Source organism: Nansenia antarctica (assembly GCF_963989245.1).
Source record: "Nansenia antarctica genome assembly, chromosome: 1".
Taxonomy (NCBI): domain Eukaryota; kingdom Metazoa; phylum Chordata; class Actinopteri; order Argentiniformes; family Microstomatidae; genus Nansenia; species Nansenia antarctica.
Window position 1 is genome coordinate 110,411,021 of NC_137674.1, and position 15,000 is coordinate 110,426,020.

The 15,000-nt window shown below is 50.4% G+C and overlaps 1 protein-coding gene across 1 annotated transcript in view; it reads right to left on the reverse strand.

Annotated features, from left to right (window-relative positions):
* The window catches only part of LOC308156503 (inactive phospholipase D5), a gene marked incomplete at both ends in the record, with an annotated part of 83,734 nt that overhangs the window by 17,282 nt on the left and 51,452 nt on the right, over window positions 1-15,000 (reverse strand). The window contains 3 exons of the mRNA XM_080529851.1: window positions 815-923; window positions 1,781-1,967; window positions 12,816-12,952. Of these exons, the coding sequence (XP_080385977.1) occupies window positions 815-923; window positions 1,781-1,967; window positions 12,816-12,952 (433 nt within the window). The remainder of the gene's footprint in view (window positions 1-814; window positions 924-1,780; window positions 1,968-12,815; window positions 12,953-15,000) is intronic.

Sequence of the window (15,000 nt, forward strand, 5' to 3'; positions counted from 1 at the left end):
ACCAGGGTTAGACTAGGGTTAGACCAGGGTTAGGACCAGGGTTAGGACCAGGGTTAGGGTTAGGGTTAGGACCAGGGTTAGGGTTAGGGTTAGACCAGGGTTAGGACCAGGGTTAGGACCAGGGTTAGGACCAGGGTTAGGGTTAGGGTTAGGACCAGGGTTAGGACCAGGGTTAGGACCAGGGTTAGGACCAGGGTTAGGACCAGGGTTAGGACCAGGGTTAGGGTTAGGGTTAGGACCAGGGTTAGGGTTAGGGTTAGACCAGGGTTAGGACCAGGGTTAGGACCAGGGTTAGGGTTAGGACCAGGGTTAGGACCAGGGTTAGGGTTAGGGTTAGGACCAGGGTTAGGACCAGGGTTTGGACCAGGGTTAGGACCAGGGTTAGGGTTAGGGTTAGACCAGGGTTAGGACCAGGGTTAGGACCAGGGTTAGGACCAGGGTTAGGACCAGGGTTAGGACCAGGGTTAGACCAGGGTTAGGACCAGGGTTAGGACCAGGGTTAGGACCAGGGTTAGGACCAGGGTTAGGGTTAGGGTTAGGACCAGGGTTAGGGTTAGGGTTAGACCAGGGTTAGGACCAGGGTTAGGACCAGGGTTAAGACCAGGGTTAGGGTTAGGACCAGGGTTAGGGTTAGGACCAGGGTTAGGGTTAGGACCAGGGTTAGGACCAGGGTTAGGACCAGGGTTAGGACCAGGGTTAGGACCAGGGTTAGGACCAGGGTTAGGACCAGGGTTTGGACCAGGGTTAGGACCAGGGTTAGGGTTAGACCAGGGTTAGGACCAGGGTTAGGGTTAGGGTCAGGGTTCAGACTCACTGTGGCGGTCGAGGCTCTTCAGCTCGGGGGAGTGGATCATCCCACTGGCGACCTTCAGCTTGATCTTCCTGGCCTTCAACCCCATCAGCCTAGTCAGCAGGGCCTGGCCCTGCACACACACACACACACACACGCACGCACGCACGCACGCACGCACGCACGCACGCACGCACGCACACACACACACACACACACACACACACACACACACACACACACACACACACACACACACAGAGAGAGACAGAGTGATAGAGAGAGAGAGAGAAAGAGAGACAGAGAGACAAAGCTATGGCTGTTAGCTTAGTGTAGCATGGAGGTAGACTGTGGAGGCTAAGGCTGATAGCGGTGTGTAGCCTGAAGCTACTGCTGATTGTTGATCTAGCTGTCTGGTTGTTGGTCTACCTGTCTGTCTGGTTGTTGTTGGTCTACCTGTCTGGTTGCTAGGGGTCTCACCTGTCTGTCCGTTGGTCTACCTGTCTGTCTGGTTGTTGGTCTACCTGTCTGCTTGTAGGGGGTCTCACCTGTTTGGTTGCTAGGGGTCTCACCTGTCTGTCTGGTTGTCGGGGGTCTCATCTGTCTGTCTGGTTGTCGGGGGTCTCACCTGTCTGTCTGGTTGCTAGGGGTCTCACCTGTCTGTCTGGTTGTCGGGGGTCTCACCTGTCTGTCTGGTTGTCGGGGGTCTCATCTGTCTGTCTGGTTGTCGGGGGTCTCACCTGTCTGTCTGGTTGCTAGGGGTCTCACCTGTCTGTCTGGTTGCTAGGGGTCTCACCTGTCTGTCTGGTTGTCGGGGGTCTCACCTGTCTGTCTGGTTGCTAGGGGTCTCACTTGTCTGGTTTCTAGGGGTCTCACCTGTCTGTCTGGTTGCTAGGGGGGCTCACCTGTTTGTCTGGTTGCTACGAGTCTCATCTGTCTGTCTGGTTGTTAGGGGGTCTCACCTGTCTGTCTGGTTGTCGGGGGTCTCACCTGTCGGGCCGAGGGGTAGAAGCTGGCCTCGTACTCGGAGCAGTTGAGCAGCCAATCAGGAGAGACGATCTCCACGGAGCGCGTGGCGCGGTCCAGCAGGCCGTGCAGCGCTGAGGCGAGGGAGAGGTGGGCCGTAGCATTCTCCTGGAAAGACAGGTCCTCCGGGATGTTCTCCACAAGCACGGCCCTGGGGGGGGCAGAGGAGGACGACAACACACACACCCCCGTTAACGAAGACCGATGTGACACGGTCTGATCATTCGGTCCGCAAGTCGGCAACCGATCAAAACGTTCAGACTTTTCTACGTTTCAGCGTCGTTGAGAATCACGACACAAACTCGCTCGTCGAGCCAAAATACTGCAACAACTCAATGGATTGGGTGAGGAATCCCCCCACTGCTGCCTAGTTAACTAGAACACTACTTTACATTAGTTAGCAGGCTCACAAAACAAGCTGAGTTAGTTGACTAGCGACGTGTCGTTGATTTTCAACAACGCAGACATTTTTCGAAAGAAAAGTCTGATCATTACATGATCAAAAGCCAAAGCATTAGAATGTGTCACATATGTGACACGGTCTGGGTAACTAGTCGGCGTTGTTGAAAATCAATGACCCATCGCTAGTCAACTAACACGGCTTGTTTGGTGAGCCTGCTTTTTTAATTTTTTCATCCACTTTCATCTCTCTCTTTACCTCCAAACCAGGGGAGGCTAAATCACACAGACTACACACAACATGTACACACACACACACATACACACACACACACACATACACACACACACACACACACACACACACACACACACACATGCACAGCCTCTCTGAGTCAAGAGATCTCTTGGGGTTTTACACATGATTGTAATAAAGGGAACATTTGCATAGAAAACGTATAAACGTACAACCCAATCTACACTTCAATTTGCATTCCCCAAGTGCTAGTACTCTATATCAAGCTAGGTCCAGAGAAGTGCTAGTACTCTATATCAAGCTAGGTTCACAGCAGTTTGTGGTAATAAAGCGAATATTTACATTTTAAATGTTCTGTCAGTTCAGTCTACAGAGCTTCTCCATCTACTATCACTCTAACATCAGTACCACAGCCAAGATGTCTACAATCTCCCTATCTGTGTCTTCTATCTGACTGGCTGACTGGCTGACTGACTGACTGACTGGGTGGCTGACTGATTGGCTGGCTGGCTGACTGACTGACTGGCTGACTGGCTGACTAGCTGGCTGGCTGACTGACTGACTGACTGGCTGGCTGGCTGACTGACTGACTGGCTGACTGGCTGACTGGCTGACTGGCTGACTGGCTGGCTGACTGACTGACTGGGTGGCTGACTGATTGGCTGGCTGGCTGACTACTGGCTGGCTGGCTGACTGGCTGACTGACTGGCTGGCTTGCTGGCTGGCTGACTGACTGGTTGACTGACTGACTGACTGACTGGGTGGCTGACTGACTGGCTGGCTGACTGGCTGACTGGCTGACTGAATGACTGGCTGACTGACTGACTGTTCTTCTCTGTTCTTCTCTGTTCTTCTCCGTTCTTCTCTGTTCTTCTCTGCCTGGTCGGCTCATTGATTCACAGAGAAAGGGAGCTGGGCACAGACATTCCTCATAGCGGGAAAACCGTTCGATGGTGGACGAGAAACACAATGAATCATATCAAACAGAGACGGAGGAGACGGAGGAGAGGGGAGAGGCATTTAAGTATCTCAGGGAGGTGATTCAGTCCTGTCCTCTCCTGAGGGAGGTGATTCAGTCCTGTCCTCTCCTGAGGGAGGTGATTCAGTCCTGCCCTCTCCTGGGGGAGTTGACAGGTTATCAGGGGAGGCTGGTGGAGGTAGAAATCGGAGGATGGGCTTATTGTAAGGAATGGTACCCGAACAAGTGTGTTTGATAACGTTCCTCATCTGTCCCATGCATTACAATGAGCCTGTCCTCCGATTTCTTATAAGAACCTCCCAAGGTTCTTATATATAGTTAAACCATTAAAGAGTTTGTTGAGGAAATGAACTCTAAATAACTTTAGAATCATAATAATCATAATAAAACAACAGGGTGGGGTCTTGTACTCTGTTAGAATCCCGTCTCTAGAACATGAAGAGCCCTGCCTACTTGATAAACAAACACACGCTCCAGTTAGCCAATAGAAGGCCAATAAAGTATATTATAACACAATCAATCAGTCTCCTCTTGAAAACCAGAAGTGACGTTGCATTAATTAGCATGGTTAGCTGACGTTAGCTAATGCTGCTTGATTGGTCAGGCTCCGAAGGATACATCATAATGAGAGGAAGCTGAGAGATCAAAAAAACTAACAAAAAAAGCTGTGAAAAATTACACATGGGGAGAGAGTGTGTGTGTACCAGAGAGAGTGTGTGTGTACCAGAGAGAGAGTGTGTGTATACCAGAGAGAGAGTGTGTGTGTACCAGAAAGTGTGTGTGTACCACAGAGAGAGAGTAGAGCTTTAGTTTCAGCTCAGAGGGAATTCATTGATTTATTGCCAGTCAGTTGTCATTACAACCCTGCTGGATGGAGGGAGGGAGGGAGGGAAGGAGGGAGGGAGGGAGGGAGGGAGGGATGGAAGGAGGGAGGGAGGGATGGAGGGAAGGAGGGAGGGAGGGAGGGATGGATGGAGGGAAGTAGGGAGGGAGGGAGGAATGGAGGGAGGGAAGGATGGAGGGAAGTAGGGAGGGAGGGAGGGAGGGATGGAGGGAGGGAGGGAGGGAGGGATGGAGGGAGGGATGGAGGGAGGGAAGGAGAGCACTCAGCCTGCATCCCTGATGCCCAACAGACGGAAACCTTCAACCTCCTCAGGGCCGAGACATCAACTATTAATCTCCTGAATCACAGTAGACAGAGAGATGGAGAGATATATAGATAGATAGAGAGAGAGAGATAGAGAGAGAGATAGAGAGATAGAGAGATGGTGGAGGAGGGCGCCTGGAGTGGACAGGCATACTAAACCATGGAAAACTATTTCCATATCATCGGAGGTCGTCATGGTGGTTGGCAGGACACCGTCACCGCGGTAACAGTGTTCCTACGCCCTTCACGACACAGCGCTGAGAGAACGCACGTAGCAGAGAGGAACACGGACGGTTTAAACAAACGGTCTCCTCGTCTCTGTGTGATTACACACGGACACCCTCGACACCTCTGCAGAGAGACTCAGGCGCTGACAGCAGACGTGAGATGTCATTTACATCTCAGAGACAAACGAGTGTGAAGAGTGTCAGAGTGTAAAAAGAGTGTCAGGTTGTGACACTGGATACGACCCTGCATAAGCCGTTCAGGGAGTTGCGTAGTAGTGTCTCCGGGGGGAGGCTGGTGCAGGTAGAAATCGGAGGACTGGCTCATTGAAATGCATTGGCCCCTAGTCGTAGCATATATTATGTATTGTAGCTGCCAATGGCCCCTGGTCCTTAGCGTCCTAGCGTACAGTCATCAGTAGGACTGACTGATGGATAGATGACTCGCTTACTTAGACAGATCATGAGCTCAGAATTAGTGTTGTTCCGATACCGATACTAGTATCGGCATGGCCACCGATACGCACAAAAATGCTGGTATCGGTATCGGCGAGTACTAACAAAAAAAAAATCCGTTTTTTTTTTTTTTTTTTAAGTACTAAAGTTATTTTGTTTGTAAATGTTCACTTGCTGTTGCACTACTACTACGACTGTTTTATATCTTAAATGGATATTGCACTGATTGGCATCTGTGAGAGCCACATTTCAGGTTTTATAAGGGGTTGATTTTCTTGTCACCATACCAGGTAGACAATAAAAAAAAGTTCTATAGTATTCACTCTCTGTTGGTATTTTTTCCTGTTTTACAAAGGTTTTGAGCAGTGCCAGACTAAGTGTTAGCAATAATTTTACATTGAGGTGAGTATGCGGCTCAAAAAACATGTTTTTTTGTTTTGTTTTTTCAAACGCCGTGGTATCGGATCGGTACTCGGTATCGGCAAGTACTGCACGGTCAGGTATCGGGATCGGTATCGGGATAAAAAAATGGTATCGGAACAACACTACTCAGAATGATAAGGTTCTATCTCCGTCTAGGGTAGTTCAGAGATATTGAGCGTCAAAGTTTTTACATTCCATTATGTTTTGTGAGATGGAACCTTTGTATTTTATTAATTACTAGCTAAACAATTTCAACATTTTTTTAAATAACACCACACAGGCATTAATAAACACCTAATGGATCAGATTATGTAAAAAACTACATTTTGACAAAAATGGAGATAGAACCTTATAATTCTAACGTCACGAGATGTATTTGTTGTTGCTTTGGATAAAGGCGTCTGCTAAATGACAAAGATGTGAATGTAGATACAGTGAGCAGCTCAGCTCAACGGCTCAACAATGTTAATGTTAATCAAACCATTCTGTCTCCTAGTCTCCTAGTCTCCTAGTCTCCTAGACACTGACTGATGTCTCCTAGTCTCCTAGTCTCCTAGTCTCCTAGTCTCCTAGTCTCCTAGTCTCCTAGACACTGACTGATGTCTCCTAGTCTCCTAGTCTCCTAGTCTCCTAGACACTGACTGATGTCTCCTAGTCTCCTAGTCTCCTAGACACTGACTGATGTCTCCTAGTCTCCTAGTCTCCTAGACACTGACTGATGTCTCCTAGTCTCCTAGTCTCCTAGACACTGACTGATGTCTCCTAGTCTCCTAGTCTCCTTGTCTCCTAGACACTGACTGATGTCTCCTAGTCTCCTTGTCTCCTAGACACTGACTGATGTCTCCTAGTCTCCTAGTCTCCTAGTCTCCTAGACACTGACTGATGTCTCCTAGTCTCCTTGTCTCCTAGACACTGACTGATGTCTCCTAGTGTCCTAGACGCTGACTGATGTCTCCTAGTCTCCTAGACACTGACTGATGTCTCCTAGTCTCCTAGACGCTGACTGATGTCTCCTAGTCTCCTAGACGCTGACTGATGTCTCCTAGTGTCCTAGACGCTGACTGAGGATGTATCTGTCTCCTGTCAGCGTAGATGATTCATAGTGTAAGGCTCTGCTACCTCAGGGTGTCTGTAGCATAGAAGGTCATTACCAACAACACACAGGCAAACAAACCTTCCATAGGGGATTCATATTGAAAGCGCAGCGCTTTGAACACATGATGAATGATGGCCTACATTAAAATGATCTCACTAACGCATTAAAATGCATAATTCCCTAATTACTGTAGTCATCGAATCAATCGTCCGATCGTTCTGGGCCGTAGAAGTGCAGTCATAAAAGTGTGAGTCAAGTTTCTCTCCCTCTCTTCCCATCACTCTCTGGTTCTCTCCCTCCCTCCCTTTCTTCCTCTCTCTCTCTCTCCCTCCCTCTCTCCCTCCCTCTCTCCCTCCCTCCCACCCTCTCTCCCTCCTCCCTCCCTCCCTCCCTCCCTTTCTTCCTCCCTCTCTCTCTCCCTCCCTCCCTCTCTCCCTCCCTCCCACCCTCCCTCCCCCCTCCCTCCCTCCCTCTCTCTCTCTCTCCCTCCCTCCCTCTCTCCCTCCCTCCCCCCCTCCCTCCCCCCTCCCCCCCCCTCCCTCCCTCCCTCCCTCCCACCCTCCCTCCCTCTCTCCCCCCTCCCTCCCACCCTCTCTCCCTCCTCCCTCCCTCCCTCCCTCCCTCCCATCAGAAGGAGGCTTTTCCCAGATCTTCTAGACTAGAGGCTTCTCTCTGCTGGTCCGGGGCAGTCGGGGGTGTTGGGTTTCCAGCCTGCTGGGCTGCGGGTCGATGGGTACCGTACCGCCACGTCATCAGACATCTAAGACCAGCCATTAGCCCCCCGCAGACCCGTGGTCACCGCTAAGTGGTCGTCTGTCAGGCTGTCTCGCCCCGAGGGGCCTTAAGTGCTCAGGTAGAATATCACCTTGACGACACATCTCAATCAGAGGTGGGTGGGGTGGGGGGAGGGGGGTGAGGGGGGAGCGGGGGGGCAGGCTGTGGTTGTGTGAAAGTGACACCGCCTGTAGTTCCGTTGTTCTGTTGTTTGGCTAATGGGTCGTACAGAACGTTTGGTTGTCAGTCGGCGTGAGAACAGAATCAAAACCCGCTCTAGACACCGTAACCATACTGGTAATCTGAACCGTTCTAGAACCTTAACCGTTCTAGAACCTTAACTATTCTAGAGCCATAACTATTCTAGAACCTGTCTGGTACTTGTACTCTGCAATGACAATAAAGTTGAATCTAATCTAATCTAATCTAACCTTACCTAACCTAATCTATTATAATCCAATCTAATCTAATCTAATCTAATCTTAACCGTTTAAGAACCGTAACCGTTCTAAAAAGCAGCATCACATTAACATTCCCAGCCGATGATGCTGGCGACGCTGGAGCCAATGGGAGGCAGGCATGGGAAGATGTGTCCTGAAATAGTCCCCGTTAACGCCACGGACGGGCTGAGCTGCCGTCAACACCGCTGGAACCCGACACAGGAGACTGAGACGGCGTTCCAGGATGGTTAAGGTTCTAGAATGGTTAAGGTTCAGATCACCAGTACGATGTTGTCGCCCGTTAGTGCCGACAAATATTGCCGAGACACATGTTTGGACTTGGGCCCGTTCTTGGCAATAGAGGCCCGTAGTCTCAGCTCTACTAAAGCTTCAGAAGCGTTTATTTCCTTAATGATTCATCCCTTTTTTTGTTGAGAGAAACGGATTAAAAGAGAATCTGCATTACAAACAATTTAGACGAAATCTGTGGCTTAGTCATTTTGGGAACACTGCATGGCATGAACAAGTCTTTGTATCTGAAGGAGAGGAGAGGAAGAGAGAGGGGGGAGAGGAAGAGAGAGAGAGAGAGAGATGAGAGGAAGAGAGAGGGGGGAGAGGAAGAGAGAGACAGATGAGAGGAAGAGAGAGGGGGGAGAGGAAGAGAGAGAGAGAGAGAGAGAGAGAGAGAGGAAGGACAGAACAGTCATTCATACCATGCCAGGACAGCAAATGGATCTGTTCAGTGATGTATGATGCAATCTCTCTTCTCATCTCTCTTTCTCTCTTTCCATTTCTCTCTCTCTTTTTTTTCAATTTCTCTCCCTCTCTTCCCATCTCTCTCTCTCTCATTCTCTGGTTCTGTCCCTCTGTCTCTCTTGCTCTCCCTATCTATCTATATATCTATCTATCTATCTATCTATCTATCTATCTGTCTCTCTCTCTCTCCCTCTCTCTCTCCCTCCCACTTTCTCTCTTTCTCTCTCTCTCTCTCTCTCTCTCTCTCTCTCTCTCTCTCTGTCTCTCTCTTTCTCAATTTCTCTCTGTCTGTCGCTCTGCTTATAACCCTGGGGGCCACACAGAGAAATAGGGGAATCAATTTTAACTTCAGAAATTGGAATTACGTGTTCATCCCTGGACATCCCTGGACATGGTTGGTTGGGGGGGGGGGGGGGGGGGCGGGAGAGATGCTGGAGATATTGTTCTTGAGTCAGGCTCATAAACAAGCCTACTGTAGACAATTGACTATCACCCCCAAGCACACATCCCCATGTATACAGACTACCTGAACCTCACAGTCACTTTACTCACTTATGTCCTGTATTATTGTCACTTTTTTTTATCTTGACTAAAGCCTATTGCCTTACTGTCTTGTGCTGCAACGTCAGGAACCGAAGCCTAAGAATTGGACTCTCTTACAGTAAGTAGAGTTTATTTATATAGCAGCACCTATCACAGACCAGCGGTCACAAAGTGCTTTCCATGGGCTATAAAAACATAATTAAAGAGCAACATTAATAGCAGGTTAAAAGAAATAGGTAAACAAGTGAAAATAAAAGCGAGAAACAAATAAAAAAGGGAAGTGGACAACAAATAACAACAGAGGAACGGAACGACACGTCAAAACAAACATGGCAGGGGCGCTCAGGTGGCGCAGTGGGCTAAGCGTCGACCATGTAACCGCAGGGTCCCCCGGTTCGATTCCCGCCGGGGACATATCCTGCATGTCATCCCTCCTCTCTCTCTCACCTGTCAATTCTCAACTATCTCTATCACAATAAAAATGAAAATATGAGTGGGACTGCCCCAAACAGCAAACAAACAAGGCGTGAGTCAGAGTGAGTCAGCGTGAGCGTTACGTCCGTAGCGTGTCGTCCTGTGTTTTGTGTTTGTTTATTGTGTTCTCTCCCAGGTGATTGTCCTTCCTCCTACCAATCGCCATGGTGACGGCCTGATTGAGCACACAGGTGTGTGTGCCCAATCTTCAATCAAGGGTGGAGGGAGGATAAGAGCCTGGGAGAGACACAGTGACGGTGCCAGTGGGCCAGACGACAACTCCTGAGTTGCGTTGTGTTGGTTTAGTTAGTACAGCTGTAGTTTTGTATTGTGTAGTTTTGTATTGTGTAGCTTTGTAAGGTTGTGTTTGTTAATCTTATGTTTGTGTCACTTTAGTCTTAGTTGTATTTTGATCAGTTAGAGTAGATTGCCACTAGGCCTATTCATTTTCTTTATTACCATTAATATTATATATTCATTCGCTCTTGTTTTGATAGAGTAGTTTTGAGTTCAGGGGTTTCACGGAAACCAGTTTTTGTTAATTCTACAATAAATCTTGTTTATTTTACATTGCCGTTTCTCCTCTGTTTCTTGTCCCCCCGGTTTTATTGAATTGTTACCCCCCCCTGTTCCCTAGACCATCTAGGGGGTCGTAACAGTGAGTCAAGAGTGAGTCAGGGTGAGTCAGAGTGAGTTAGTGTGAGTCAGGGAATGCTAAAGAATACACGTGGGTTTTGAGCTTAGGTTTAAAGGACTCGATGGAGGGGGCAAATCTGATGGAAATGGGGATGCTGTTCCAGGGGTTAGGCACATCTCCCTGCTTTATTGGCAGTTGCCAATAACTTTGTGTTGCAGTTTACCAAAGGCCCTGTCAACACTTTTCTGTGCCAAAGTTCAGTATGACCTGAGTGGGAGGAGAGATGGTATAGATAAAAAAATACATTTTCATCAGAGATTTTACTCTGGATCCTGCAAACTCTGGGCTGATCTCCTTGTCATTTTACTAACGAAAGGCTTCGAGCTATTTGATCAATCTCCTTGTGTTATGTTCAATATTCAATTGGATTCACATCGGACAGGAGATGCTTGTGACCTTCTACCGCTGCGCAGTGGAGAGCATCCTCACCTACTGCATCTGCGTGTGGTTCTCCAGCTGCACAGCCGCAGAGAGGAATGCGCTACAGAGAGTTGTGAGATCGGCCCAGAAGATCACCGGCGCCCCCCTCCCCTCTCTGGAAGAGCTGTACAACACACGCTGCCTCAGGAAGGCCTCCAAGATCTCCAGAGACCCATCCCACCCTGGGTACGAACACTTTGCTCGGCTGCCCTCGAACAGGCGGTTCAGGACCATGTTCGCAAGGACAAACAGACTGAAGCTCAGCTTCTACCCCAGGGCCATTCAGGCCCTGAACACAGCAAAGACCTAGGTTCTAGGCCCTGGACAATCAAGACAATTTGATGGCAGCTACTAGATTGAAATCAAGTGCAATACTGAAACACAACTGTGAACATTTCAAACCTGCAAACTGCAACACTTTAAATGAATGTGCAATAACACTATGTGCAATATGACAACCCTCGGGTACATAAGGTTCAGAGATAGGAAATGTTAGAATAGGTATAGCATAGCATAGAGTACAGCACAGTGTTTTATTTATAGTGGATAGTGTACATAGCCTTTATTTATGTAAACCAGCTCTTTTCCCTTCTTGTTTTTAGTTATTTTTTTCCTAGCACCAGGGGAGCCCCCCCTCCTAAATTTCGTTGTTTGGTACCTGTACTATATCAATGACAATAAAGACCATTCATTCATTCATTCATTCATCATTCAATATCAACCAAAAAGAAGAACCCAGAAACTCTTCAAAAACAGCGCTCTAGTACTCCACATTGACATTCCATCCCGCCCATTACCATGAGCTTCTGAGGCCTCCGATTCCTACCTCCGCCAGCCCCCCCTCCTCACCTGCAGTCCCTGCCCCCCCTCCCCCTCCTCACCTGCAGTCCCTGCCCCCCCCCCCCCCCTCCTCACCTGCAGTCCCTGCCCCCCCCTCCTCACCTGCAGTCCCCCCCCTCCCCTCCTCACCTGCAGTCCCTGCCCTCCCCCTCCTCACCTGCAGTCCCTGCCCTCCCCCTCCTCACCTGCAGTCCCTGCCCTCCCCCTCCTCACCTGCAGTACCTGCCCCCCCCCTCCTCACCTGCAGTCCCTGCCCTCCCCCTCCTCACCTGCAGTCCCTGCCCTCCCCCTCCTCACCTGCAGTACCTGCCCTCCCCCTCCTCACCTGCAGTCCCTGCCCTCCCCTCCTCACCTGCAGTCCCCCCCCTCCTCACCTGCAGTCCCCCCCCCTCACCTGCAGTCCCCCCCCCTCACCTGCAGTCACCCCCCCTCCTCACCTGCAGTCCCTGCCCTCCCCCTCCTCACCTGCAGTCCCTGCCCTCCCCCTCCTCACCTGCAGTCCCCCCCCTCCCCCTCCTCACCTGCAGTACCTGCCCCCCCCCTCCTCACCTGCAGTCCCCCCCCTCCCCCTCCTCACCTGCAGTACCTGCCCTCCCCCTCCTCACCTGCAGTCCCCCCCCTCCCCCTCCTCACCTGCAGTACCTGCCTCCCCCTCCTCACCTGCAGTCCCCCCCCCTCCCCCTCCTCACCTGCAGTCCCTGCCCCCCCCTCCTCACCTGCAGTCCCCCCCCTCCCCCTCCTCACCTGCAGTCCCCCCCCCTCCCCCTCCTCACCTGCAGTCCCTGCCCCCCCCCTCCTCACCTGCAGTCCCCCCCCCCCTCCTCACCTGCAGTCCCTGCTGCCTCACCCGCCCCCTCACCTGCAGTCCCTGCCCCACCCCCCCCTCCTCACCTGCAGTCCCTGCCCCACCCCCCCCTCCTCACCTGCAGTCCCTGCCCCCCCCCCTCACCTGCAGTCCCTGCCCCCCCGCCCCCCCCCCCCTCACCTGCAGTCCCTGCCCCCCCGCCCCCCTCCTCACCTGCAGTCCCTGCCCCCCCACCCCCTCCTCACCTGCAGTCCCTGCCCCTCCCCTCACCTGCAGTCTCTGCTGCAGTTGTCCTCTGTGATGCCGTCCTCGTCGTCGCCCCACACGTCCACGGCTGAGAAGATCAGAGCCACCAGCACCGCGAAGCAGCACACCAACGCAAAGATCACTATACACTTCTGCTGGGACTGAGAGAGAGAGAGAGAGAAGATCACTATACACTTCTGCTGGGACTGAGAGAGAGAGAGAGAGAAAGAGATCACTATACACTTCTGCTGGGACTAAGAGAGAGAGAGAGGGAGAGAGCAAAGATCACTATACACTTCTGCTGGGACTGAGAGAGAGAGAGAGATCACTATACACTTCTGCTGGGACTGAGAGAGAGAGAGAGAAAGAGATCACTATACACTTCTGCTGGGACTAAGAGAGAGAGAGAGAGAGATCACTATACACTTCTGCTGGGACTGAGAGAGAGAGAGAGAGAGGAAGATCACTATACACTTCTGCTGGGACTGAGAGAGAGAGAGAGAGAGAGAGAGAGAGAGAGAGAGAGATCACTATACACTTCTGCTGGGACTGAGAGAGAGAGAGAGAGAGAGAGAAAGAGATCACTATACACTTCTGCTGGGACTGAGAGAGAGAGAGAGAGATCACTATACACTTCTGCTGGGACTGAGAGAGAGAGGGAGAGAGGGATGAAGAGAGAGGGAGGGAGGAAGAGAGAGGGAGATGAGAGGGGGATGAGAAGAGAAGAGAGAGGGATGAAGAGAGGGGGATGAGAAGAGAGAGGGATGAGGAGAGAGGGAGGGAAGAGAGAGGGATGAAGAGAGGGATGAAGGGGGAGAGAGGGAAGAGGAGAGAGGGATGGGAAGAGAGGGATGAGAAGAGAGGAAAGAGAAGAGGAGAGAGGGATGAAGAGAGGGATGAAGAGAGGGATGAAGAGAGGGGAGAGGGAAGAGAGAGGGATGAAGAGAGGGGGATGAGAAGAGAGGAAGAGAAGAAAAAAACCACATTCATTCTTGGCTTGTTTCTTCCCCCCCTCCAGCCCCCCCCCCCCCCCTCCTTGATTTCCCGCCCAGCTCAGCCAATCATAAACAGGAGCAGCGTAGAGGCAAGGCAGCCAGGGGAGCTGCACACCAACATATGGTGGAGTCAGACTGGACACACACGGCCACAAGGTCAACCGTGTGTGTGTGTGTGTGTGTGTGTGAGTGTGTGTGTGTGTGTGTGTGTGTGTGTATGTGTTGAGTGTGTGTAATGGAGCGGAATGAGGACCGCTATTCAATTCAATTCAACTTTATTTGCCATGTGCGGTGCACTAGGAACATGACTTGGTATTCTCCGTGCTGAACAAGCTACAGTACATACAACAACAAGACGACAACACGACAATACTCAAGACAATATATACAGTACCAATATGAGTGAAGAAATATACTGTACAACTTAGTGCAAGAACATGTAAAGTGGTGGCCTGGGGTGGTCCAGTGGTCTAGCACCGCGGCCTACAGTGCACACATATGCCCATGTCGGCATGGGTTCGAATCCGGCCCATGCCCTGCTGACATGCCCTCTCTCTCTCTCCCTTCTTCTCCTTACATTCCTGTCTGTCTTCTCTGTACCTGTCCAATAAAATTACAAATATGAGTGGGACTGCCCCACTCAAAAAAATGTACTTAAAAAAAAAAAAAAACATGTAAAGTGGAAGGTGCAATGATCAGGAGTTATTGAGGAGGGCTGTTATAGCCATAATGGCTTTGGGGAAGAAACTGTTCAGGTGGCGTGATGTGTTTGACCTGGTGGCCCTGTACCACTGTCCAGAAGGGAGTCATTCAGACAAGCTGTGAGCTGGATGTGATGTGAGGGGTCAGACACAATCAAACACATTATCACTTCCCCCCGCTGCACACTGCCTGCTGAATGTGAGGTGTAGCCGCCAATTCCACCATGTGAATGAAAACAGTAATAGTCTGGGTTGGATAATCACGCACGCCACGCTTTCCTTGTAAGTTGTATAAAATGTAAAAGATTTATTGTCCGAAAAGTAATCCAATGTATTCAAACGAAACGAAAAGTCATAAAGCGAACGGTAAATTATGTGATTACAGAAAGGAGTGATCGTGGTCAAAATAATGTTGTTGCCAGTCTAACCTATTTCCATCCCCTCAGGTGCTGCTAATTGACTCCATGAATACACCTGGGCCCATCATATCACCTGACCACGTGACACTCAATT